Source organism: Ochotona curzoniae, unplaced genomic scaffold (assembly GCF_017591425.1).
Source record: "Ochotona curzoniae isolate NIBS_2020 unplaced genomic scaffold, NIBS_Ocur_1.0 scaffold_3208, whole genome shotgun sequence".
NCBI lineage: Eukaryota > Metazoa > Chordata > Mammalia > Lagomorpha > Ochotonidae > Ochotona > Ochotona curzoniae.
The window spans coordinates 24264102-24291560 of NW_024467106.1; the positions used below are offsets into that span (position 1 = coordinate 24264102).

General features: G+C 39.7%; 1 protein-coding gene across 5 annotated transcripts in view; it reads right to left on the reverse strand.

The window, feature by feature from the left end:
- The window catches only part of SMC2 (structural maintenance of chromosomes 2), a 59667-nt gene that overhangs the window by 23093 nt on the left and 9115 nt on the right, over nucleotides 1–27459 (reverse strand). For all 5 annotated transcript variants that reach the window (XM_041004315.1, XM_041004317.1, XM_041004313.1 and 2 more), the window contains 11 exons: nucleotides 25340–25573; nucleotides 24976–25125; nucleotides 18535–18768; nucleotides 17418–17577; nucleotides 17180–17297; nucleotides 16448–16586; nucleotides 13857–13976; nucleotides 11110–11314; nucleotides 7308–7443; nucleotides 2140–2264; nucleotides 304–497 (listed from right to left, as the gene is read on the reverse strand). In XM_041004315.1, the coding sequence (XP_040860249.1) occupies nucleotides 304–497; nucleotides 2140–2264; nucleotides 7308–7443; nucleotides 11110–11314; nucleotides 13857–13976; nucleotides 16448–16586; nucleotides 17180–17297; nucleotides 17418–17577; nucleotides 18535–18768; nucleotides 24976–25125; nucleotides 25340–25573 (1815 nt within the window). The remainder of the gene's footprint in view (nucleotides 1–303; nucleotides 498–2139; nucleotides 2265–7307; nucleotides 7444–11109; nucleotides 11315–13856; nucleotides 13977–16447; nucleotides 16587–17179; nucleotides 17298–17417; nucleotides 17578–18534; nucleotides 18769–24975; nucleotides 25126–25339; nucleotides 25574–27459) is intronic.

A 27459-nucleotide genomic window follows, 5' to 3' on the forward strand; every position in this document is an offset into this window, starting at 1 on the left:
CTCACATCATGTAATTCACTCTGGAATCCAGTCCACTCTCAATGGAAGCATCTACTGAAAAGAAACTTCGACCTTTCTCTAAGATTAACAAGCCAATGCAACCTACACACAACATGACACTCAAACACAGAATTTCCTGTAAAAAACACATTCAACTTGTAAAACACATAATCTATTTCCTAAGAACACAACCATTTTTATATTTTGGAATTACACTGATGAATAAAGTCACCCAAACCTGTTCTATCACCTCTGTCTCTATGTTAATCTTTACACAGGTGCCATTTAAACAAAGAATATTACCTGTTGTTTTTCTTTCATTTTTTTGCTGGATGCATCTGCCTTAGTTTTAGCACCATCCAGTTTTTTCTGAGCATCCTTCAGTTCTCTCTCTCTTTCAGCTTCTGCATTTTTCATTTTATTCTCCAGTACTTCATATTTTTCTTCTGCCTTTTTTTGGATTTCTTTGGTATTTTTTAAGATTTCTTCACTTTCCTCTGCATCATAAAGTAGACAAATTGGGCTAAGTTAAAAACTTAAAAAAAAAAAAAACCTAAAAACTAGATAAAGGTTTATTAATTCAACTATTAGCAGAAGAAATGGTCTGGAAAATTAGAGGGTAGAGAATTTACAAAAATTTACTATTCCTGCCATCTTTTAGAAAGGGTTAAATGACATTCTATTTAGGGGCCATATTTTAACAACCTAAAGATCTGTAAAACAAAATTATTTCCAATAGTATGAAATAAATAGCAAAATTTTTTATTTATAGCTCATTTAATTTTGAAAAGAGTCTGAAGTAACTTAGTTCCTATTTTTCACAAGCCTAATTTATAGTTCCTAGAGGCAGGACTCTAACCACAGTATTTATAAATTTGAGTTGCTATCTAAGCTATCCAATGAGTTACCCAAAAAGTTAACAATTTTATAAACAACTGTTTTTGTACACTTACATTAACTAAAAAATCTCTCAGAGAAGATGAAAATATTCAGAATATATCTATAATAAAATACAAAAAAATACCCAAACTTTTCAAACAAAAAAGATAGATAGACTGGATACATTAATATCACAACTGACATGCATTGTCAGTGTATGGCTACACACACATATAATCCTGGAAGGCAGGACTACAATTTTCTAGGTAACTTTTCATTGCAAAATGAAATACTGGGGGGAAACTGATGTGTAGATATGGTTTTAAGGAATGACAAAAGTAAAAACTATCCTATCCACTTAATTTTGGTGAAAAGTGAAGGATGGTTTCTTCAATGACAGCTAAAAGCTGCATTACATCAAACATTAAACATTTGCATAACAGAAGTATTATATACATAAAGTTAGAGAAATAGATAAGCTAAAAAAATACACTTGCAGAAATTAGATCTCTTAAAAATTAGAACAATGGGGAGAAAAAGGAGAGCAATTCAATATTAAAATGAGCAAAGAAGCAAACAGGAAAAGCAAAAAAGCAGAAATCCAGAGGTCCTGAGGCTGGCACTGTGACGCAGCAGATTATGTGGCCATGTGCACCTGCCCTGCCACATCACGTCCTGGCTGCTCATCTTCAAACCCAGCTCCCTGATAATGTGCATGGAGAAACAGAGGATAATGACCCAGGTATCTGGGCCACTGCCAACTGCATGGGGACCCAGAATCAAAGTCCAGATTCCTTGTGTCAGCACAGGCTGGGCCCTATGTCCCAGCCATCTGGGGCGTGAATCAGCATGTCTCTGTCACACCCTGTCTTACAAATCTTTAAAAAAGCAAAACAAAACAAAACAAAAAAAAAAACGCAAAGGTCTAATGGCATACAGAATGAGAAAGATTATAAATTTTACCAGCAACTGGGATAATATAAATTTGAATGCTAACATGCTTCCTTTAAAATCATCAGATAGAATTTTTATGTTCACAAAGGAAAAGCTTCAGAGAAATGAGAATTTCCATGTTACCAGAAACATTAATTAGTCAGAACATCAAGAATACATAGTAAAGGAAAATGATGATACTTAGTCCTCAAAAATCTGTCCTTGATCACATCCTGAAGGGACTCTCCCCCACATACATACAACAGCATTTCCTACACGTAAGGTAGAACTAACAGAGAAAGCAAGCACAGACTGTTTCAGTCTTACCAATGGTTTTTTTAAGGGTATCTAATTCTTCTTGTTGCTTGTGGTAAGAGCTTTGCTGGAGCTTGGTTTGTAATAGGTCTGCTTCTTCAGATCTCATTTCCCACTGTTGTTTCAGCTGGCGATACCTTTTAAAAAGAGATCGATCAGTTTGTAAACAAAAACCAGATTTCTTGTGATGTGACTTCACGACTTAGATTCAAACATCAGCCTCCTAAAACTCACTGCAAACAAGATAAAATGCCATACATTTTACAAAACATTTGAAGACTCTTGAATGTGTGAGGCATTACTTAGTAGCTACTCATGAAGAACGGTTAATCACAACAATTACATAAAATTTCAAACATTTGATTACCTACTTACTAACCTTCATTTTGAAATGCTGACTAAAATATTCTAACAGTGTTTCCTAATTTTTGTAATGAGACTGACAGTTAAGAGGACACAGCATGCGTTGTAAACTTTGCAATTCTACCTTACATCTGGCTATTTAGTCATTTCTTTGCTAAATATTTAACTCATGTGAAATCTATAATTAATATGAACAGAAAGTATTTTGTCAGATACATTATGAGGCCTAAAGGGACTTATGAAAACTGCAGAAAAATAGGACTCAACTTGTAAGACATGAAGCACTATTAGGAGTATTCTTGCCAGAAACAATGCTATATGCTAATTAAAACAGTATCTTCTTAACATCAAGTAATTTGTTAAGGCAATAAAAATGTAACCTTGACTATTATTTTCTTGAGTGGCAATAAAGAATAGCTTTAGCTGAAACTTCTAGTCTCATATTTTTCAAAATTTGTATCCTTTCCTTGACCTTGATGCCAAAATTAGCCAATGATTTTATGCCATAGAATTGCCCCAAATTAAATAAAATTAAGTTTTAAGTCAAATATGAGTACAACTAATCAGTTTGTTAGAGTTCCACATATCCTAGAAAAATTTCGTTGCACCTGTACCACAAAGTTTCAATCCCTTTCTGTAACCAGAAAATAAAATGCAGGCTTTATGGAAGTGTGAAGTTTGAAAGTTGGCATTTTGATGCAAATTATAACTTGGATTAGTCATTTCTGAGTTCCCAACAATGTTTCAATTCAAACTCTATTTCAAAATCTAAATGTCGGGCCCGGCACAATAGCACAGCAGTTAAAGTCTAGCCTCGAACGCGCCGGGGATCCCACATGGGCATGGTTCTAATCCCGACGGCCCTTCTTCCCATCCAGGTCTCTGCCTGTGGCCTGGGAAAGCAATCAAGGACGGCCTAAAGCCTTGGGACCCTGCACCCGCATGGGAAGCCCAGAAAAGCTTCTGGCTCCTGGCTTTGGATTGGCTCAGCTCCAGCTTTTGTGGCCACTTGGGGAGTGAACCATTGGATGGAAGATCTTTCTCTGTCTCTCCTCCTCTCTGTATATCTGCCTTTCCAATAAAAATAAAAAAATAAATCTTCAAAAACAAAAGCTAACTGTCACACCACTTTTAGTTATTCACATTAAGCATTACAATTTCTGAACATTTTTATCAGATTTTTTTTTTTAAATCTTCAGACTGGAAAAAATTCCAACGAAACTTTCCAACAGTGTATTTCAAAGTATTAGCAGTTGCACTCAGAGACCTTTTAAAGCGAGGACCTCTTCCCTCACTTGATTTAATCTCTGGGCCAGGTCACACCCATTTTTCAGGTAGTCACTGAGGTTACCTGGCTATCACATGCATGAGGCTTTTCTTGACTACACATACTGAAATTTCAATACCACTCCATCTCTGATGCTTCCCATCTCATCTCCTCATTCTTCTTTTTAGAACCAGCTAGTATTTTTTTAGTCAATTTACGTCTGTACATCTGTATTTTCACAACTACATCAATATAGATGAAGGCAGATGTGTCTGACTCATTGCTGGATCCCCAGCTCCCAGAAACACGGCACACAGGAGATACTCAATAAACACACCCGATATTTTTTTATTATAAAGAAACATTACCGAGTATGCATATAATTAATATCTGTACCAACAGGAAACAATGTGAAGAAACAGCAGACCTTTGCTTCTGTCTGACATGAACTTGTTTACCTCCGTTACAGTCCAGTGGTCTTCTGCATCTGTAGGACACGTACAACACTGAGAGCACCTGATCAACGCTGTGCTGTCTTACACTGTCTCAAGTCAAGAACCCAAGCAGCTTCTGGCAGCAGACCCAAGACCACTTAAGAAACCCTTACACCTCAGCAGGTGTTACAAGCATTTATCTCAGCAGGCAGTGGAGGATATTCCCCATTATGCTTAATTAGATTTTCCTAATGTATTTGCTATCACTGAATTTATTATTTTAAGTAAAATAAAGACTATTATGAAAGATGGCAGAAGTTACATTTCTTCAAGGAATAAAAAGCTAAATGGTTGCATGCCAGATGGGATTCAAAATGGACACACACACAGAAGCGCCCAGTATTTGTCTCCTCCTCCACCCTAGAGCCTTCAAGACCAGTGCTTAAGGACGAGCACCAAAGGCAGAGAGAAGCTGGAACACAGTAGAACATATAACAAACGTAGTCACCTAAAGGGAGAAGGGAGAACAAAGCAATGTCTGACGCCTAGGGTCAGTGAATTCTGTTTCAGAGGAAGAGTGAACAGGAGGGCATAGAAGGAGCCCATCTGTATACATCTGTCATCTGGGTGACCCTCCATGGAGAGGACACCTGTAGCCGCAGACCTGCAGCTAAGGAGGCATGTTCTCTCAGACTCAGAGCTCCTGGCCTTCATGGGGGAACCAGCCAGGTGCTCTCCAGAGCTCCTCACAGCAGGGATTGGTAGAAGGAGGAGCCATTCCGGGACTCAAACACCTCACAAGAAGTATGTCTGATTTCTTGGGCCCCAGAGACACAACCCCATTCTAGCTCCAGCTAGAATGCACAAACCAGGGCTGACCCACAGTCAAGTGCACAATGCACCGTGCTATGGCAGACTATAGGGCAGTGCTGCTGAGGTGGCTTTAATACTCTGGAAATGAGGAGGCATGTGCTGTGGAAACTGAGAGCCAATCTATTTCTTACTATTTCTTCTCCCCGACTATCTGACAGCTCTGTTTGCCACTGTGTCTCCAGGCACCCAGCTGATAAAGACTATGGACATTCAGAGATCCGTGCACACCTGGAGCAGATCTCACAGTGAGGCTAGGAGACACAGGGAGGAGTCAAGTAGGGCTCGGGATGGTAAGCATGCCTGGGTGGGTAAAGCGTGTTGATACCATGAGTTCACTTTAAGCTGTGAAACACCTGGCTCAACATGGCACAGAGCTGGGACTGCAAGCATGTCAGCTAACTCCAACATCCATCCCTTCTAACTGCTGCCAGAGGTACTCCGCACAACCAACTGTCACGTCACTCCAGACTCTTGCTCTACCCCAAACAGTGACCAGAGGTCTGCGCCCTACACAGTACATATCACTGGAACTGTGGTCTACCCCATCAGTCCTCAAAGGCATATCTACAGGAATAAATCCTTCAACTAAAAAAATCCCTCCACATGTTAGATCTTACAGTTGTGCAAAGATTAGCATAGAAACACAACAAAGGAAGTAATGTAAGTCCCCCAAAGAAATATTAATATCAGATTGGGAAGAAAAAAAGAGACTGACAAAATGCCTGCAATTCAAAAAATGGCTGTAAGCTTACTCAAAATAAAGAGGAGCAATTAGATGATATCAGGAAATCAGTTCATGACAAAAATCAGAAATTCAGCAGAAAGAGACTCTGAAAAAGAAACTATTAGAAATGCAATAACTAATAAGTCAAATAAAAAATACAATGGAGGGCCCGGCGCGGTGGTTAAGGTCCTCGCCTTACACGCCCAGGATCCCATATGGGTGCCAGTTCTATCCCGGCAGCCCTGCTTCCCTTCCAGCTCCCTGCCTGTGGCCCGGGAAAGCAGTCGAGTACAGCCCAAAGCTTTGGGACCCTGCACCCGCGAGGGGGACCCAGAAGAGGCTCCTGGCTTTGGATCGGCATAGTATCGGCCCGTTGCGCTCACTTGGGGAGTGAATCATCGGACGGAAGATCTTCCTCTCTGTCTATCTGCCTTTCCAATAAAAAAAATAATAAAAATAAATCTTTAAAAAAAATACAATGGAGAGCTTTAGTAACAAACTTGACAAGGCAGAAGAATATTCAGTCTAGAAGACAGATTTTCCAAGTATTCAACCAGACAAGCCAAAAAACAAGAATAAAAGAAGTTTCAAGAACCATGTAATGCTATGAAATGCAAAGCACCTGTACCTTCAGGAAAACAAAGAACAGCTTCCAAAAGCTATTCAATGAAATATTAGCAGAAAATGTCCCCTACAGCAGACACAGACACGGACTTCCAAATACAGGAAACACCTAGAACCCAAAATAGGCCTGAAGAGAGCAGCCCTACAAAATGACACACTGTTTCAAACTTCCAAACCTAATCTCTCTAAGAGAAAAATGGTACATCAACTTTAGATTTTTTTTTTTTGAAAAGACTGTGGGACTGCAAATTTGCATGACTATTATAAAAAATAGTATAGAGAGCCCTCAGAAAACCAAAGTACTCTACCATATTGACTATCCCATTCCTATAAATGCATCAAAAGGAAAAGCAATCGGCATATGCACAAGGTCGTTGCACTCGCATGTTCTTCACAGTACAAATGCAGTAGACGTGAGTCATCTGAGGGCAGGATAAACGCCCCGAATAAATACACGACAGTACTATCCATTTGCCATTTGGAACAAAATAGATGTAACTGGTGATAACTGTGTTAAGAGTATTAAGACAGATCCAGAGACAAATACTGCATTTTCTTCTATTTGTGAATTAATACATAAAGTATCAAAATTGTGTGGATGTCATATATAGTATTCAGTTATTATAATAGTATCACTTTACTGACTCACATCATGTAAATGACAGTATGCCCACTGTCCTTACAATGAGCATCGTCACAAATTACTCTTCTATTACTATCTCTGAATTCAAGAAATGTATGTATGTATATGTATATAATCAATATTTGAAGCAAATTGACAAAATGTGAAAAAATATATAAATTATATTTTAAAACCTAGCAACTCACAGCACACAAACCTTTATTTTTATACCCATAATCTCCCTCTTTTGGCTTAATTCAACTTAAGTCTTACTTTTCAGCAGTGTTTTTGAGACCTGCTAGCTCCTCTTCTAGAGCCTTTAGTTCATTCTCCTTGATTCTCAGTTCATCCTGAACATCTTTGAGTTCTTTAAACTTCATTAAAATAGAAGCTGCCTGGGACCGGGCACCTGAAGAAAACAAATTAAAACAGGCCTTTGACATTAACTTACTACAGCATTACACACACACAAAAATGTCCCAGAATGACACTGGTTATTACCCAACAATTTTTTAAATATTTCAAAGAAAGAGACAGAAAACAGGTATCTCCCACCTGCTGGTTCATTTTACACAGGTCTCTTCCACAGACAGCAGTAACCCCAGTGAGCTGGCCTCTACTGCCTACCCAAGGCGTGCTTATGCACGACACTGGGCGTGAAGCCAGGACTTGAACCAGGCACTCTGCTGAGGGATGTAGGCATCTCAACTGGCCTCCTACTTGCAATGACAAAGACCTTCTCCAAGAAACCTTTTAATGAACTTATGAAAATTCAAATTTCACTATGTCATCTGAACCACAGGGGACACAAAATTGGAAACAGTTTTATGTAGATGTGGCAGATCATTCAAAATAATCACCGTCTTGTTTCCTGGCTCCATCCTTTCTGTGGAGCTCTCCCTTTGCTATGAGGCAGCACAGACAGACTACTTCAGACTGTACGCAACAATGAGAACAAGCAGCAACTGAATGCTTTAAAAGTATCATAATTATGAAGTAAACTTATTACAAGCTGCTAAGATTTAGAGGTCATTCTGGAGCATGCATTTTAAAGCTTGATCTGAGCTGATATAGCAGAGTAAACAGAACAATTTCATATTATAAGCAATTATAACATAGAAGTAACAGGCTTAACTAGTATGTTGACAAGGAAACTATAGGCTAGACAGGACAATGTTAGTATCAATTACCTACGTTATTACAAGCCCTTTGCTAATAAGATAAAGGTTTACTCTTGTTCCATCCCTTAAGTAGAAACTTTTAAAGCAGCCTAGTCAATTAAATCTAAAAAAGTATCTTCTATTTTCAGATATTTTAAAATATTTTTATTCTTATTATATGAAGATACCAATCAATTACTCTGACATTTGATCACGGGACTTAATTGGCTATTTGTCTTCACCTGGAAATTACATGATGCTATTTGGAGTCTCAAAAGGCTTTACACAAACTTTTGTAAGTGAAGAAATAGAAATCTGTACCAGTCCTAGGCTGGCTTGCCCTGGCCCTGCAGAGCCAGTGGCCCAGCTATGAAGACGATGCCAGCCTCGGGCCAAGATCGAGAGCTGATCTGGCCTTGCTGCCCCAGCCTGTCTGGGGGAGGCCCTAGGCCAAGGTGCTGCTTCCTGTGTCTCCTGCATGTGCTGGAGGCTGCTAACCGGCTCCCGGAGGAGCCCCCGCTCTTAGCAGAATTGCTCTCAATCCCACTGGTGGCCTTTGGTGTCAGCAAGCAGTCTGTACTTTTATGTCTTGCTGGCTTCAGGAGTCAAGAACTCTAATCTCGGGGACCAAATCACATGGGTGTGTGTACGTCCTGGCCTCAGTGTACACATGGCAAGCTAGCCGCGTCCTCTGCTGACTCTCAAGCAAAGAACATACCAGGTGCACACAAAAGGTAAGTCTGCATACTTCAGTAAACCAAATGAAGACTTCAAATACCTCTTTTAAACACAAACATAGCCTTTACTTTCACCTTATCAAGGTTGCTCCATTTTAAGGCAGACATGTTTTACCTACTTTTTCTCTTGATCCTTTCAGAACCTGCTACTGGCAAGAGAACTCCTTAGTGAGTTCTAATTTAGTGCTCAAGTCTGAACATTTTGTCTAAAGTAGTCACGAACAACTGAAGGCCCCAGAACACATGCTTAAAAAACAAGAGCCTGTGCAATGATTGATGGAATCTGTCACCTATGCTCCAAGGAATCCAACAACTTCTCACAGTAATAAGGATTATATGAGAGACACAGCCTTTGGCAGTGACTGGGAATTCTATGGCTTGTGAGATGGACCCATTTGATAAGACAGGAAAGGTTTTTGAACCCAGGACAGGCAGGGCCTATGGCACTAGTGAGCAAGAAGTAGCTACAGAGGATGTCATCAATCTGTGTCCCACAGCAACCTTATGATTAAGCGTCAGACATCTCCGAGAATTGAATGAAATGGACAGGCAGGCTTGAGTCACAAGTTGGAAACAAGATCTCTTCCACCCTATGTAATCCTGTCTACCTACCTGTCAATTAAATGGCCTCTTTCCCAGAATTCATTTCCTCTCACCTGAGCTCTTAGGGTGGTATCATGTAACCACTCTCCTTTCCAAGCCCAAAAGAAGTCTGGGAACAGGGAGGAGTATTCCCTTGTGGTCACAGGCATGGCTGTCACAACCAGAAAGGGGGAGCAGGGAAGGACACTAATACTCCAAGACACTTTGGATGGCTTGGCTACCTCTAGCTCCATGATTATTGCCCGGGAAAGTAGCAGAAGACGGTCCAAGTGCTCAGGCTCTGGTAGCCACATGGGAGACCTGCAGGAGGCTCCTGGCTCCGGGCTTTGAATGGGCCTAGCTCTGCCAGAAGCAGCATTTGTGATGTGAATCGATGCACAGGGGTCCTCTGTATCTCTGCCTCTCCTTCTCTATCTGTAAACTCTACCTTTCAAATAAACAATCTTAAAGTACCATCTTTGAAATCAGGCTCCCTTCATTCACATTCTGAGCTGTACCACTTATTGTCTAGTTATTTAATCTCTGTATGTTCCACCAATGGACTTACAAGGTGATAGTAACATACTGACAGTAAGTTCATTACTTACAGACCACAAACTGCTAAATTTATAGAACTAATGTATTACCTACACAAACCAATTACCCATTAACACTTTGTAGTTATTCAGTCCCTAACATGTGAATGAGGCCAAGTGAGGAAACTCCTTAAAATTTAATTGTTTTATTTAATTAACTTAATTCAATGTAAAAGGCCACACATGGCTATTTTATCAGTAACAGGTCACCGCATAGTATGTTGTAAAAATATTTCAAGGTTTTTTCAGTCACTTAACATGGTAACATGGATCTGGAAACTCTATGTGGCAAAATATTAGAAGATAACAAAAAATTCCTTAAAAAAATGTATTCACTTGAAAGGCAAAGTTACAGACAGGGAGAGGCAAAGTCATAGAGTGAAGTCCTCTAGCTTACAGTTCACTCCCAACCAGCCACAACATTCAGAGCTGGGCCTGACTGAATCCAGGAGCTCCAGTGCATATGCCATGTGGGTGCAGGAGCCCAACAACCTGAGCCATCTTCCACTGCTTTCCCAGTCATACTGGACCGGAGCATAAGTGAAACAGTTGGGATTCAAACTGGTGTCCATATAGGATTCTGGTACTATGGGCTGGGTCTTAACTCTATGCCATAGTGCCATCCCCAAGAAAGGACAGTTACATTGAAAATATACTTGAAAACTTTACTTTCCAGTACCTACAATATTCTGAGTAAAAAGTCAAGAATAAACATGATCTGAGATGAATAAAAGAACTTAACAGTAGATTGTGAGCTTCCTGAGGGCTACACTATTGCGTACCTTTTCATTGTTATTAACTACTCATCACACGCATTAGGTTTTTAAAAGCTAAACTCAATTCTATTTACATTCAAGTTTTGAAAATAATACCTGATCTTGGGTATAAAACTTGGACCAAAGTATTGGTTCTAATTGAAAACTAGGAATAAAACAAACCAAACCAACTATCCCTACCTACTTATCACACAGAAATTTAAAGACAGATAATTAAACCTTACCTCCACTCAATGTGCCATGAGGATCAAATACATCACCTCCTAGCGTCACAGTTCTGGTCATTATCCTTTTATCAAAGGCCACCTTTTTGGCATTATCCATATTGTCACAAACAAATGTTGTTCCAAAGACAAATTCCATTGCTTTCTGAAGTTCCGGTTTGTATTCAACCAGGGAAAGAGCTATGTGAACATTGTTAGGGCCAACCTATGGGAAAACAAGAAAGGCTATAGTACACGTTACCTCTTTCTTCTCAATTATTCCTTCTGTAAAATTTTCAAAAAGAAGAACTGCAGTTTTAAACATTGATGGGTCAATTTCTAAGTAAAATATTTACTTAAAGTACCAAGCATCAGGAAACTTTCTATTAAGATGGCACCAATGACAAGTCTTAAAATTCAAAACGGACTACTTGGATAGGACTTTCTTAATTAAAGTGCCATAACTTCCAAATGAACACCACTATATTTTAACTATTATCTTCTATTTTGATCCAACTGCCTCCTCTTAATGTTTTTTATAGCAACTTTCTCTATTCATCTTTTAAACAAAGAATCCCTTAAATTTCTTAGCAACAGCAAGAGAAATGTTCAGCATTGGTAATTCACATAGCAGCGAACATTAAACAGGTATGGTTGAGGAATACAAGTGTAAGCTTTGTTGCTGCAAATGGAGCATCTGAAAAGCAGAACTCGAAATACTTCATAATCTTGAACTTGCTGAGCACTAACTGAGATGCCCCAGGTGGAAAACCACACAGAATAAAAAATCTTATTTTGTTCACAAAATTATTAAGCATCCAAGCTATGTATCTGGTATATATGAAGCTTAAATTAATTTAATGTTCACACTTGGATTTAATCCCTATGAGAGCTCATAATGTATGTGCAATTATTCCTAAATCCAAAATGTATCCAAAATCAAAACACTTCTGATACCAAGCATTTCTATTTATCATTTAAAAAAATATATCTTACTTATTTGAAAGGAAGAGTTACAAACAAAGAGGGAGAGACAGAAGTCTTCATAGGAGATGCTTATGTCAAAGGTTGTGCTTTTTCCCACCATGCCATGCCACTGGCCCTTCAATTTGCTCTAACACTGAGCCTTGAACAATGGTTAAATTAACTTCTGGAGCCTTGTTCCCAAAGGTAATTTTTCAAGTAAAATAAGTACCAATCAAAAACACTTCTTTTGAAGACACTGCTTTTATCTTCTCTATTGTAATAGTCTGCCTATCAACTTTACTTTATTTGAAAACATTTTTATTGAAAGCTTCTCAATTTCAGTAAGCATACCAGATATCAACCTGGTACCTTAATTACAAATGTTAGAGGTTCCTAGAACTGTCTTGTCAACTCAAGCAATTAGGATGCTTGCTAAGTAACAAACTGATAATGCTGCTGAATGTTAAAATAATTTTGTGGTTTTACCCAGGATTATACAACCATGATAGCTCTGTGTCTTCCTCACCAGCAAGGCAACACCTCAGATTCACTGAAGCAGATGGCTGGCATCCAAATCACCTACTACATACTATCCATAGTCTCAACAACAATCTAGAAGAACTCCCAGGATGCTATTCTGTAATACTAACAGATGCCTAGGTTGCACTGCAGGCAATTTAAATGCACACTCCACAAAAAAAAAAAAAAAAAAAAGAAAGAAAGAAAAAAAAAACTAGATTATTTCCAGACACTTATTATTAAAGGAAATTCTATTTAGAAACCAGATATGAAGGGCCAATGCTAGAATGTAGTGTTCAAAGCTAATAACCTGCAATGCTGGCATCCCATCTGCTTATTATTCAAATCCTACCAGTTCCACTTCTGATCTGGCTTCAAGGCAATGTGCCTGGGAAAACAGCATAAAATAGCCCATGTGTTTGGGCCTCAACATCCTTGTGGGAGACCCAGATAAAGGTCCTGGCTGCAGCCTAGCCTAGTTTTGGCTACTGTAGCCATTTTGGGAAAGAACCCATGGATGGGAGACCTCTTGCTCTTTTTCTCTACGCCTCTCCATCTATACTCTAACACTCATATTTAAAAAAAAAATCAGAAATGAACATTTGTCTTTATTTAAAAATAGTTCTAAAATACAAAACAAGCATAAGGAGCTTAATTAACACATAAGAATTTAATTTTTTAAAAACTTGACTACATTCATTTTACATGTAAAATATATATTATTTTTACTTATTTTTATTATTTGGAAGGCAGACAGATGGAGCAATTCACCCACTGGCATTCCAAATTCCAGCAACAGGCAGGGCCAGACCCATAGCAGGAGCTCGTTCCAGGCCTCCCATGTGAGTGCAGGGGACTCCAGCACTTAGATGTCATGGACTGCTTCCTCAGGGTGCACATCCCCAGGAAACTCAACTGGATGACAAAAGCTAGCATCTGAGCCAGATATTCAAACACAGGATGAGGGCATCAAAAGTGCTGTACCAAGCATAGAACTCCTTCACCTATTCTTTTTTTAATATTTTAATGTTATATAACAAGGGACATCACTGATAGTCGTGTGACTTGCAATAAAATTTAAAAAATGCTAATATTTTAAAGTACTAAAGAAAGTCCTAGTCTTACAATATTTTTACTATTGTCTAACTGCACACAGACCAACTAAATTTTGAATGTTACTTTTTAAAGAACAAAATTAAAAATTTTGCCGTTATGAAAGACTTTGTTCTCACAAATTAATGTAACAAACACAAAAAAATACAGAATAAACATATAAGACTTACAAGATTTTGAGCAATCTTCAAAGTTTCTGGAGCAATACATCTGGCTGAAATTTTATTGAGTGGAATTATAGTGTATCGACGCTTCAATTCCCCTTTTTCCAGTAGCTTTTTCCCAGTAACCTGAAACACACATTTGGAACTAGACATTTAATGCTGACAAAACACATTAAAATGGAAAGAGTAAAAGGAGTCTGTAACTGAACAAACGTTTATTCCTATTATCTTAAGCAAATAAAAATTAAAGATTTTTACATATTATAGGATACTACTCCAGCCTTAAGAGAGATGTAATTTCAACTTACATTCTTGGAAGGCATGACTAGTAACAAATCGACATACAGTTATTACAACACAGTTAAACAAACCTAGAGAGTCCTATGCTAAGTGAAGCAATCTGCACACTTACATGCAGAACGTAAAGAAAAAGAAATTAAATAGCAAACAGAAACAGAACTACCAGGGTGAAGAGAAGGAAACGCTTAGAAGTCAGTCACGGGTTATATGGTAGTTAGGCAAGATTCTAAACCTAGAGATGTAATTTACAGCATTAAGACCAGAGTTAATGACAACCAATAGCATAAAATTAGTAACAGATTTTAGGTATTCTTATTACAGATACATGCAACCAAACAAAGTTAATGTGGAAGGTAAACCTTCGTATGCCCGATCGCAGGGATTATTTCACTGTTTATAGTGTACCCCTTAAATGTATACACCAAAAGGTAAACTTAATACTAGAATGTAAACTTGACAATGCTTACATGGGATTAAATGTAAGAAAGGAGAGTATCCTACAGGAGGATAAAAAGTAACAATTTATAAAGTACACATAAACCCAATGATACATTTTCTGAGAGGACTGATATGCAAAACAGACATCCCCAATTTATACTATCATTACTACTAATTTGAAATGTAGAGTTACAGAAGGAAACAAAGGCAGAGACAGAGAAACAAAGAACCATCTTCCATCCACAATCCACTCCCCAAATGGCCAAAATGTTTGGAGCCGAGCCAATTGGAAGCCAGGACCCAGGAGGCAGAAGCTAGGAGCTCCTCTGGGTCTCCTATGTGGGTACAGGAATCCAAGGACTTGAGCCATCCTCCACTGCTTTCTCAGGCCACAAACAGGGAACTGGTTCAGAAGTGGAGCAGCCGGGAAATGAACTGGTGGCTCATATGGGATGCTGGTACCACAGGCAGAGGCTTGACTTACTATACAAAAGTGTCAGCTCCATTCCCAAATTATTTTTACAAATTTGAACAGATGTAAACCTGTACCTAAAACAACAGGTGTCCCTACATAACAGGTATTCTGAGTTGTTGAATAAATTTAAACATCTTTCAGAACAAAGTTATCAAGAAGCTATTATTGGGGGTTGGTTCTGTGGCACTGTAGGCTGGTCCACTGCTTGCAATCACAGCATCCAAAACAAGAATGCCAATTCAACTCTCAGCTGCCCCTTTTGTGATCCAGCTCCTGCTAATGTGCCTGAAACAGGTGGAAAATGGTCCAAGGCAGTGGAAAGCAGCCCGAGTACAGTGGGATGGAGTTAACAGTTCCTGGCTCTGCCTTTTGGGGAGTGAAAGGACAGACAGCAGATCTGTCTCCCTCTGTAACTAACTGCCTTTCAAATAAATCTTACAAAAAAATTAACTGTCAGAGAATTACATTGAGGTCTTGGCGTCTGTCAGCTCAGTCCTAGCCAGCTGCCATTAGAACAAACCACAGGGTAGGGAAAAAAGATCTTTCACTTATTCTCTGCCTCTCAAGTTTATTTCATATTTTGTTTTTTAAGATTTGCTTTCTAATGTGAAAGAGCTACAGAGTCAGGAAGAGACAAAGAATAAATCTATCTCCCACCCGCTGGTTTAGCCCCAAAACGGGCCACAATGTCTGAGGTTGGGCCAGGCCAAAGCTGGAAGTCCATCAGATCTTGCCACATGGGTGGTAGGGGTCCACCTAAGTGGTCCAGTCGGCCTCTTCCCAGGCACATAGCAGGGAGCTGAATTGGAAGTGCAACAGCAGAGACTGGGGACTTAAACTGGAACTCACAGGTGACACCAACTGCAGCACAGTATGCCATCCTGCCCAATTGTTTCCAAACAACTGAGTATGTTTCTCCTATAAAAATAAGTGAGTTCAGGAAAAGCTGAAAACATCAAAATTACCAAACTCTTCTAGTAACAAATGATTTCTCAACTGCTATTACTCAGAAAATTTAGATTTTAACTAAAATCAGGGCCCAGCACTGTGGCCTAGTGGCTAAAGTCCTCACCTTGAGCGCGCCGGGATCCCATATGAGCGCCGGTTATAATCCCGCCAGCTCCACTTCCCTTCCAGCTCCCTGTTTGTGGCCTGGGAAAGCAGTTGAGGACCGCACAAAGCCTTGGGACCCTGCACCCGCATGTGAGCGAACTGGAGGAAGTTCCTGGTTCCCGGCTTCGGATCGGCACAGCACCAGCCACTGCGCTCACTTGGGGAGTGAATCATTGGACAGAAGATCTTCCTCTCTGTCTCTCCTCCTCTCTGTATATCTGACTTTGTAATAAAAATAAATAAATAAATAAACAAACTAAAATCAATTTACCTCTGTGTCTACAACAACATTGTAGAGTCGTTCCCCAGCCACCAATTCTAAAGCTGTGGTTGCAGAAGTATCTTTTACATTAATCAGAGAAGCTACAAGTCCTTTCACACAATTTCTATTCCAGTTCTTCTCTGGATCTCTTAAAAAATAAGTGACAAATTAATTCTAAATATGAAAACAGAAAAATAATCATGTACTATGAATAAAGAGCTCTTTTGAACAACACATTAAAAAGGTGAAAAAAAAAACACATTTTAACAAAAAACTTTAAAATGTCCCAAATGACTAACAAGCTTTGGTTTTTAAATTTAAAAAAGCTCTTTCAGTTATGTTTTCAAAGAAAAAAAAAACCTCTGATATCCTAATCTCTATAATATACACCAATACCGTACATATTTCATTAAAAAATTCATAAAACAAAAACAAGTAGATAGCTAACTGTAATGAATCATATTACAGACAGTCTTAACTGAGATAAATTCCCCTCATTTTAGTTTTAACCAAAGATTATTATTACTGGCATTAGTAGTTATGAAATTTCCCAAGAATCTCCCTGCCCAAGATGTGAAACAGCTCAACAAATCTTTAAGAAAAATATACTAAGTAAGGAAAAACAGCATACAACAATTCTCATACAAAAGCACTGGTGACTAAAAGCTTTCACACTGTCTTCTGTTTAAATAAAACATATTGGTCATTGTTATATTAAACTTCTCATTTTACATTTCTTACTTGTAGGCAAATCGGAGATTGGGAAACCTGGCCAACAGAGCTTCGTAGGTTTCTTTCAGCCTATTGATGTCACGAGACAGTTGCCTGCGTTTTTCCAAAAGGCTTTCTTCCTTATTTTCTGAAGAAAAAATCATAAGCAAATTCAGATATTCTACTGAGTAAAGGAAAATATTTTTTTCCATTTTCAAAATATTATTAGGACTAAAACATAAATTTCTAAAAGGTATTAAACACAAACCTTCATAATTTAGTTTTTTCATTTCTGCTTCCAGTTTTTCTTTCAGTTTTTTAACAGCTTCAAAAGCTTCTTGATCTTTCCTGTAACCACTATCCATCTTCTTAACTTCAGCTTGCTTAGTTTTTAACTCCTGTTGGGCATGCTTCAACTTCATCTGAGCCTAAAGTGACACATTCAATACATGATAATGGACAGACTGAGTTAGGCTTAACAGAGAAACCAGATTTAAAAATACAAATGCTTGGTATCATGCATTAATGCTGCAATAGATCAATAATTTTTCAGCATTTTCTATTCTAAAGCTACTCAGGATATATACTAATATAAATAATTAAATAATATGCATTTAAAAGTCAACAGTCTTAATATTTTCATTAATATTTTAAAATGTTAATGTGAACAGCTTTAATATAAAATATTGCACTAATAAAGTTGGGAAATTGACAAATAACTGTAAGGATCTGGTTATAGTCAAAAAAATGGAGAGCTAGAAGTCAGATTTGAGCAACTCTGTTTCTATTGTCTTGGACCCTGTGGAGGTCTGCTGGGAACAGCAGGCAATTATATCTGGAAGACTGTAGTGCAAGGATATTTTCGCTGGCTTTAAGCGAGGCCCTCAGAACTGAAGGGAACACACTGTACTTCTTAAAACTGAAGATGTTTAAGCTTGAGATGAAACTGAATTGCACTTGGGCAAGAGATGTGCTTATGTATACAAAGGACACACAACATAGTGACTCCTGGTGGCAAACCTAACCAGAGCGATATGGGGAAAGGTAACTCATGCTCGTGGGAACCGGCATGGTTTACACCAAATCCCAAAGCAACTGTCCCGCCAAGGCCACTGACATGGTCTGTGCGACGCTGGAACCCTCGAGGATTTAAACTGTCAAAAACAAATAAATCAAAAAGAAAACAAAAAAAAAAAAAACCCAGACAACTCTAGCTTTTCTACTCAGCTGTGTATGTTTGTATTTGTTTATATTTGTATCAGCTAATCAGTGGAAAACACTGAAAAATAATTTCCTTGACACTTAACATATCATTTCAACAATGTTTAGCTGCCAATGCACAATGTGAAATGGAGCTTCTTATCGCATGTAATGTCTCCCTTTACCTGTTTGGCTTCTGTCTGAGCTTTACTGATATCATTTTTACAGGCCATCATTTGCCCAGCCAGAGTTGCTTCGGCTCCGTCTTCATTACTGGAGAGGCCAGCGGAAACAGCATTGAAGTGCTGCTGAGCAGCAGCCAAAGCCTCAGCATCTTTGTTACTTGCTTCTTGAAGGGCGTGCAGTCCGTCTGCTATCTTTTTAACCTCTTTTTCCTTCGCTGCTAAAGTTTTAGAATCCTTTAGGAAGGAAGAGTTTTGCAAATTAGAGAACATTTTAGGAAAAACATCCACTTTCTTATATACAAATACCCAATGTCATCAAATTGCTGTAGCAATATCAAGCAGGCTTAAGATAAATAATTTAATCATCATAACTTTAAATGCTGAATTCTCATTTTGGAATCTGCACTGTTCATGGGACATTCTGACTCTTACATATAATACTTGAAGATGGCTGCAGAAACTGAAGCAGAGATAAACAAACATGGAACTAGTCCCCTAGCTGATAGGTTTTCATTCCCAGAACCCTCTGGGATATTCTGATACCTTGAATACCCTCGATAGTGGGTACTCAGATGGACTCTGAAGCATCTGAGGAGAAACCAACACACATAATGCAGGCTTTCACAGAAGGGAGACCATCTAAACAAAAGGGATGGAGAAAGGCCAGAAATGCCAGCTTCCTAAAAGGGTGCTGCATATCCAAATGACTGCAGGATGCAATTAGAAACGAGAACAAGGAAGGTGCCAGGCTGTGTACTCCTACTGAGAGGAAAAGCAAACAAGCAAAAACAAAAATAGAATTCATTTGGGGGGGGTCTTTAGATATTGAGGCTCACATGACAACATTTCTAGGTCTCCTCAGGGCAACCGTTAAACTGGTAACACTGAGAGCTTTGAGGATGAGTTTTGTGATGTCTGGTGCTGATCTGCAGTAGCTGGGCCCCTGAGGATGTCTTGGGTGCCAGTGGTCAGGACTCACAGGAGTCCTTTACAGGCACTGAGATTTGGGTCATTTGAAGCAAACAATCTCACCACCACATGAGCAGCATGCTCTCTCACATTTAAGAACTCAAGCCTTAACCGTGCACATATCCAATCCTGCCTGGCATCTAAACTACCCAAGCTCCAAAGTTACCGAATCCTAAATGAAAAACTCTGTTCTTTTAAAATCTGTTAGGGATAAAATTGCTACAAATCATGAACACAATCAGCTCAAACTGGCTAGCCAAAAGGGCCTTCAGAGCGAGAGACTAGTGGTAAATCAACGCCAAAGCCACTCAGAAAAGCCAAAGAAGTATCCTAAATACACTCAGAATAAACTGCCTCTGACAGCCCTACTACAGTTAGGAAAACTCTTGGGTATCTGACATGTACTCCGCCTCCTGGGTTTTCCTTTGGCCCCGGGGTCAAGCTGATCAACAACGCTGTCATCTACAAATGGTACCATATATCTCAGCAGGCCTTGCAAGTTATTCAGCAAACCTTGGCACAGGCCCTGCTTTTAAAATCCACTAGTTTAACAGAATTACAGATGTTTGTGTTGACCAGAGCTAAGGCAAGAGAAAACTAGCACAGGGTACACCCACATCTCTGATTTGGATTCTAACTTGCCTGAGGCAGTCACCAGAAAAAACACACATTTGAAAATGTTAAGTCCTTCCTTGTTAATGAGCACTGGTGGGGACTGAGCATCCCAAGTTCAGCATTCTTACAGGATTGCTTAAAGTTTCACTAATAAACTGGACAGGATCAACCCAGAACCAATGAGGAAACAGAAATGGTAACGGTAGGTTTAAGATCGGGCCAGGGGAACCCCTGAGTGACTAACGCTCCATAAACAAACGGCTAGCTTACCAGAAGGACACCAAGTGACACACGGGGCCTATTGCAGTTCAAGTTTTGGAGATGTGCCTACCAACAGTGTGGCATGGTTTGCTCATGTCGCTGTGGAACAAAGCAGAAGAGGTCCACTGGACTGCAGTCACCATTAGGCCAATGAAAGGCCATCTTTCAACTTACACCGATTTTGGACATCCCATCCCACATTACATGCAATTATGATGCCCATGCAGGCCAGATTCAATCACATCTTGCTACATTTTCATGAATCCATAGGCCACTGCCAACAGCCTAGCTTTTGGGTTATGAGAATACCAACCGGGCCCGACGCAGTAGCCTAGCGGCTAAAGTCTTCACCTTATAAGCACCAGGATTCCATGTGGGCACTGGTTCTAATTGTGGCAGCCCCACTTCCCACCCAGCTCCCTGCTTGTGACCTGGGAAAGCAGTCGATGACGGCCTAAAGCCTTGGGAACCTGCTCCTGCATGGGAGACCCAGAAGAAGCTCCTGGCTTCGGATCAGGGCAGCTCCAGCCCATGCGGCCACTTGGGGAGTGAATCGTCAGATGGAAGATCTTCCTCTCTGTCTCTCCTCCTCTCTGTATATCTGCCTTTCCAATGAAAATAAATAAACCTTTAAAAAAAATAGAGAACACTATCTGAGCAACTAGACTGCTCAAGGATCCCCTATTTGAAAACAAGGGTTAAAGCAACAGTTATCTGCCTATAAGCAACAAACGTCATTCATGTGGATAGTGAGGTTTCCAGGGCTGTTCCCATGAACTAATATCACATTTTGCTTTCTTAAAGACGTATTTATGTAAAAGAGTGACAGATACAGATGGAGAAACAGAGAGAGAGAGATCTTTGTGCTGATTCGCTCCTCATGTTTGCAGCAGCCGGGTTTGAACCAGGCCAAAAACAGTAACCAGGAACTCTCATCAGACAATCACCTGGGCTATCTTCTATTAGCAGACCCTGCATGGGAAGTCGAGCACGCGGACTGGATCAGCACTTCCGTTTGGGATGGGATGCCTGAGTCTCCAGAGAGCCTAGACTGTTGGACTACTTCAACCTTCACGTGCTTGCAGATGTTCCAATGGATTTCACTGACCAAGGACCCTTAGGTTCTAAGCAATACAACCATAGTTCATGCATTGTTACCAACAAGACAACGCAGCCCTTGAAAATGCACCAACCAACTCACAAAACAACCAAGCATTTTCATGTTTTATTGGTGGAAGCTGCAATCTGATTAGAACAGTACGGATACTGAACACCGACCCCAGCTCAGGGAAGCAGCACTGCAGCACGTGGCAAGGACACTGAGCTCGCTGTGAGAGGAGTGGACAGCACAGTAACGCACACTGCAGCTGTGAAAGCCTAACCCCAGCGTTCAACTATTTCTTTGTCACTCTTTGCTCCTAATCACTTTTTCCTTCTAGAATGCATATCCTAGGGGTGTTTTGGGGCTTAAGATGCTGCCACAGTAACCCAAAAAGAGCCCCTATCTCTAATCTAGAGGGTCTTCACCTAGATGCCTCCCCTCTATAGGAGTCAGAAGCAGAGGGATAAGATCAAGGACTATCTGAATGCTAGTCTCCTCTCATGGGACTGGGCATATCTGAACCTTCTACTTGACCTGGCAATGTCACATCATAAATATGGCATGTGACCTCCCTTACTACAATACTTGACTGAGGCTTTTAAAAGATTTATTTTATTTTTATTGGAAAGTCAGATCTACAGAGAGAAGGAACCGAAGAAAGGAAGATCTTCTGTCCAAAGTTTCACTGCCCAAGTGGCTGCAACGCTGGAGCTGAACTGATCTGAAGCCCTGAGCCTGGTGCTTCTTCCAGGTCCCCCATGTCGGTATAGGGTCCCAAGGCTTTGGGCTGTCCTCAACTGCTTTCCTAGGCCACAAGCAGGGAGCTGGATGGGAAGCAGGGCTGCCGGGATTAGAATCAGTGCCCATTTGGGATCCCAGAGCATGTAACGCAAGGACTTTAGCCTTGCCTTGGCTACTGTGCTGGGCCCTAGGCTTATTATGTTTTGATCATGCCATATAGGCAATGGGTCTACTCACAGTAGCGCTGGGACAGGCAAACAAATTGGATTGCTATACCAATTCAGCCCCACTCTATGTGATATTTAGGGACCCTCAAAGATCTTGGGAGTTACTTTTGCACAGGGAGCTAATCTGTCAATTGCTTTTTTCTATAAACATATGGCAAAAAAGGACAAGAAACCAATTTCCAAGCTGTGGCCACCAAAGCAGACCGAACAAAATGCTAGCTATGACAGTTAAAACCATAGTCTGTCAGAGACCACCGTGACCAGACACCCCTTCCAGAAGTAAACTACTGTTCCACCTTGTAACTTCACAGTCTGTACTAACAGACCCGAAGCCTGGCTTATAGAAACATGTGTGACTTCTGTCATACTGGAAATAGTGTCAAATACCCTGCTTTAACTTAATGGATTCTAGCACAATGCAACAGCAAAAACTAACAAAATTTTGATGGTAGTATGAAGTAGCATGTTGTTTGATTACATGTATGAGGAGTGTTCTAGAAGCAATGATGAAAAACAAGGACTCGACAGACACTAGTCTCCTGTGTTGCAGGAGCTTACCTAACAACTTGGTTCTAACAGGGCTATCTGCGTCAGGGAACGGCCTGGGCAGATGTTAGGGAAAAAAGCCAGGATTTTATGCCAGTCCTCTTCCAGAAACAGGATGGCCTTCAATGCTTTTCAGCATAGTGTTTAATGTTACCCCATGGCAGAAAGTCCAGGTCAGCCTGCTTTCTGTGTCCCTCAGCAGGGCTGCAAACAGAGCACATTCAAATGAGCTCTGATCTACCCCAGGCAGCTTCTCTAAGCAGATGGCAATAAACCCCTGGTTTCTGTTGCCCCTTGCTGCCTATCTGTAAAGAAGTCCTTTCCACAGAGCAAGTTATACCTGAGGATACTTTGTCATACTGGACTCGAGACAAGTTGATAACCAACACACAATAAAACAACTTCACAGAGCTCAGGGAAAGAGTTCAGTAGAGTTACAGATTTGGAAGACACACCATGTGGACAGTATTTAGAGCTCCAGGCTCGATGAGATCACCTGAGACCTAAGTGCAAGCATTCTGAGCACCGGCCTTGGGACAGGCTAACACACAGAGATCAGAAAGAAAGCAGGAGGAAAAAAAAATGCAGAATCTGTTGCTTCCATGTGGGAAGTCTAAGTACCTGACTAGATTAGGAAGGGGAAAAAATGAACTAAAGCAAGGCAGTCCTTCCCGAGAGCTTGATGAGCTGTGTTTTAAAAACAAAGAGCAGCGAAAGGAACACATCTGACAAACTACTATCAACTGCTGGTGAGACAGCTATATCATATCACCTCGCTTTGACAATTTGTCTGAAATTAGATCCAACCGATTCTTAAGTCGGTAATTGTTATTTATGCGAAGTTATTTCTATTCTAATAGAACAGTATAAAGATAGACTTCACTTTATGAAGTTGATATTTTTCTCAATGGTCAAATATATCTCTTCACTAAGAATCACCCTCAAGAAAATTTCCATAAGCAACAATCACAAAACTAGTCACCGAACTGCACAGCTTTCATTCCTTCACCATGAATATCTCCTCCTACCCCTCAGATCACCTCCTCCAAGTGTCATTCCCAGTCCTACCCACTGAAACAGCGTGTCTGAACAAGCTCTCCTTGCACCACTAATGTGAATTTCTCCACTGGAATTTTACATTTACTATTTATTTGAACAAAATCAAGCCTCGCCCACAACTATTATGTCTATATTACCCTTCCTTCCAAAGACTTACTTATCCTTCTTTTGTCAGAGAACTTTTCAAGAGTAACCTACACTCATTCTTAAATTTTTCCATCCTGTGAGAACATGAAAAAACCCTAATCTGGGTAACAGGTGATTGGTCCTTGAAACACTTTTTTCATTTTGCCTCAGTACCACTTGTTGGCACAATTTTCCTAATTTACCTATTCATTTTTTTCTGTCCTCCAACTTCTACATGTTTAAGTAATCATGTTTAAGCCTTCAAAACTTTGACCTCTTCTCTCTCTACTTATACAAATACACACTAATACTCCTGATAATTTCACCTAGTCTTCTGGATTTCAGCATCATTTTTACACTCACAATCCCTAAATCTGTATTCTTAGCCTGGATTTACCAGACACACGCTTACCTCATCAACAAGCCTGTTACTTCCATGCTGTACTTATTTTCCCCCAATCAAATATTCTCCTTTTCACTATCTAAGCTCATGGCAACTTTTTTGTTTCAATACCTACCCAACATACAATCCTACACCATAGCCCTCCTCCTCCAAACACTAAAGTCCGAGCTTTACCTTTTTCCCTCCATATCAGTTGTCATTATGTCGTGCTATTTGCTTCCCTTACATACCTTCTTACTTCCCCACTGCACCACAAGGTAGGGACTTCTGATCATTTTTCCACTACTGTATTCCCAGCCCAAATACCAAAGGCCACACCACACACTCACTAGTCTAGTAGAATGGATAAAAGTACATTCGTGGCAACTAAATTACGCTTTTTATTCACTTACTTCAACCATGTTTTTTTCCAGCTCTTTGCGTTTGTTCTCTTCACTTGCCAGGTTTTTCTTCTTAAGGTCAAAAGCACTTTGGGACTTAGTATTAACTCGCTGAGCTTCGGCAAGAGCATCTTCCAAAGACCGGAGTACTCCTCCAATTTCCTATAATTAAATAGACTTTATTCAATAAAGCTACTTAATATACTGGTGCTGTCATTTTATTTTGTGATTTCTACAAAATATTTACTTTACATTCCATCATTCTACTTTAGGATGAACAAGGTAATACAGAAAGCAAAGCCCAGTGAATCCAAAATAACATTTGTAATGTACTAATTTGGGAGTATGTTATCTGCTTTAATTTACATATTCTAACCTTATCTTTTCTTGTTTCCAATTCTTCTATTTCATGATTAAGTGCCTTTATTTTTTTATCAGTCTCAGATAATTCTTCTTGAAGCTTTGTAATTTTATCCTGCATTTCTTTTAATTCCTCAGCTGAGCGATCTTTGGTATCTTCAGCCAGCAAAAACTGATAAGCAATATACAAACGACTCAAATGTTCTATTTCTCTCATTACTTTCTGGTACTCCAAATAGGAAGATCTTTCCTGAAAGAGAAGTCACCAATAAAGAAAAACCCAAAATTCATATTTTTAAACAAAACGGAAAAAATCAAACTAGAGAAGTACATATCAAATTCTTAGGACACAGAGATTTTGTTAGATGATAGTGACATATAAAACTTTAGAAAATTCAAAAAAACATCAGAACTATGGCTTTTTTAGATAGCATTAAGACATTTCTATGAATCCTATTAGTTAAGGAGCTGGGAATAACAAAAGAAACGTGGCCATGAGGTTCATAAACAGGTAATAACAATGTGCATAAAAAAATCTAATAAAGCATCTATACAGAAAAGCTACGGGGCCCAGCACGATAGCCTGCTTCTTACAGGGATCCCAAATGCGTGCAAGTTTGTGTCCCAGAAGCCCCACTTCCCATCCAGCTCCCTCTTGTGGCCTGGGAAAGCAGTAGAGGACAGCCCAAAACCGCGGGACCCTGCACCCGTGTGGAAGATGCAAAGGAGGCTCCTGGCTCCAGGCTTCAGATCAGCATAGTTCCAGCCATTGCGATCACTTGGGGAGTGAATCATTGGTTGGAAGATCTTCCTTTCTGACTCTCCTCCTCTTTGTATATCTGCCTTTCCAATAAAAATAAATAAATCTTAAAAAAAAAAAGCTGCACATCCACCATGCCATGTTACTATGCGTGTTGTAGCAATAGTACCACAGTGCCAATTAACATCCTCTGCAGCATTACCTCATGTGCTCACCCTCACAGCACTGAGCTTGACTCCGTAAGAGTCCACTGGCACAAAGTAACAACTAGGGACCTAGGCAGTGGCACAGCGCACTAACCCTCCACCCTATGGTGCCAGCACCCTATATGGGCACCAGTTCATATCCCAGCCACTCCGCTTCCCATCCAACTCCCTGCTTATGACCTGGGAAAGCAGTGGAGGACAGCCCAAGTCCTTGGGCCCCTGAACGCACATGGGAGACCTGGAGGAAGCTCTTGGCTTCTGGCTTTGGATTGGCTTAGCTCTGACTATTGCACTCATTAGGGGAATGAAACAGCAAATGAAAAACCTGTCTTGATCTCTCCTTCCCTCTGTAAAAACATGCCTTTAAAAATAATAATCATCTTAAAAAAAAAACCTGAATTCATATTTATACATGAAGAAACAATTCTTTGAGATGATCTGTCTATATTGTTAGAAAAAAGGTATCAATGTCAGTTCTGAAACCTAAATTTAAACCCTTGATCACCTTCAAAACCCCCAAATTTTTCCAATATCTACACTATTATAGGACTCTAAAAACAGCTCTGAGTAGTACCAACATTTAATGAATATTTAATAAGTTATTAAACACATACCTTAAAAATTAACACACTTAAGAAGGCCACTCTAAATTTCCCAAGTTTTATGATGTCAAGAGCTTTAAAGATCAGAGAAAGTCCAATAGACGGTTTCAATATTTCACTACAAAATGCCTCGACAGCAATAATTACCGATGATCCTCGACATCTTCCCATTAACCCACCCTATTAACATTCATTACCGGGGAGGGGTACTAAAAACACTGTCTTTAACATCACTTGTTCCTATTAATTTTAATTATCCAGGAAAATCAAAACTTCTTTCTCTTCAATAAAACATTAATATCTGGCATACAGTTATCTGAGATTATAAATATCATTGTCCAAAACCACTATGACTTAATAAATATTAAGAACTTAGCCTCACGTGCTCGCTTGGGCAGCACATATCCTAAGAACACAGCCTCTGAAAGCAGAAGATTGAATTATAGAGGACTAAATGTAACTCTTTATCTCATCCCACAAATACTCAAGATGTGTTACACACACTTCATCCCTACATTTGACTTTAGACACAGCACCAACTTTGAGACATGATAATGACTGGCTTCAC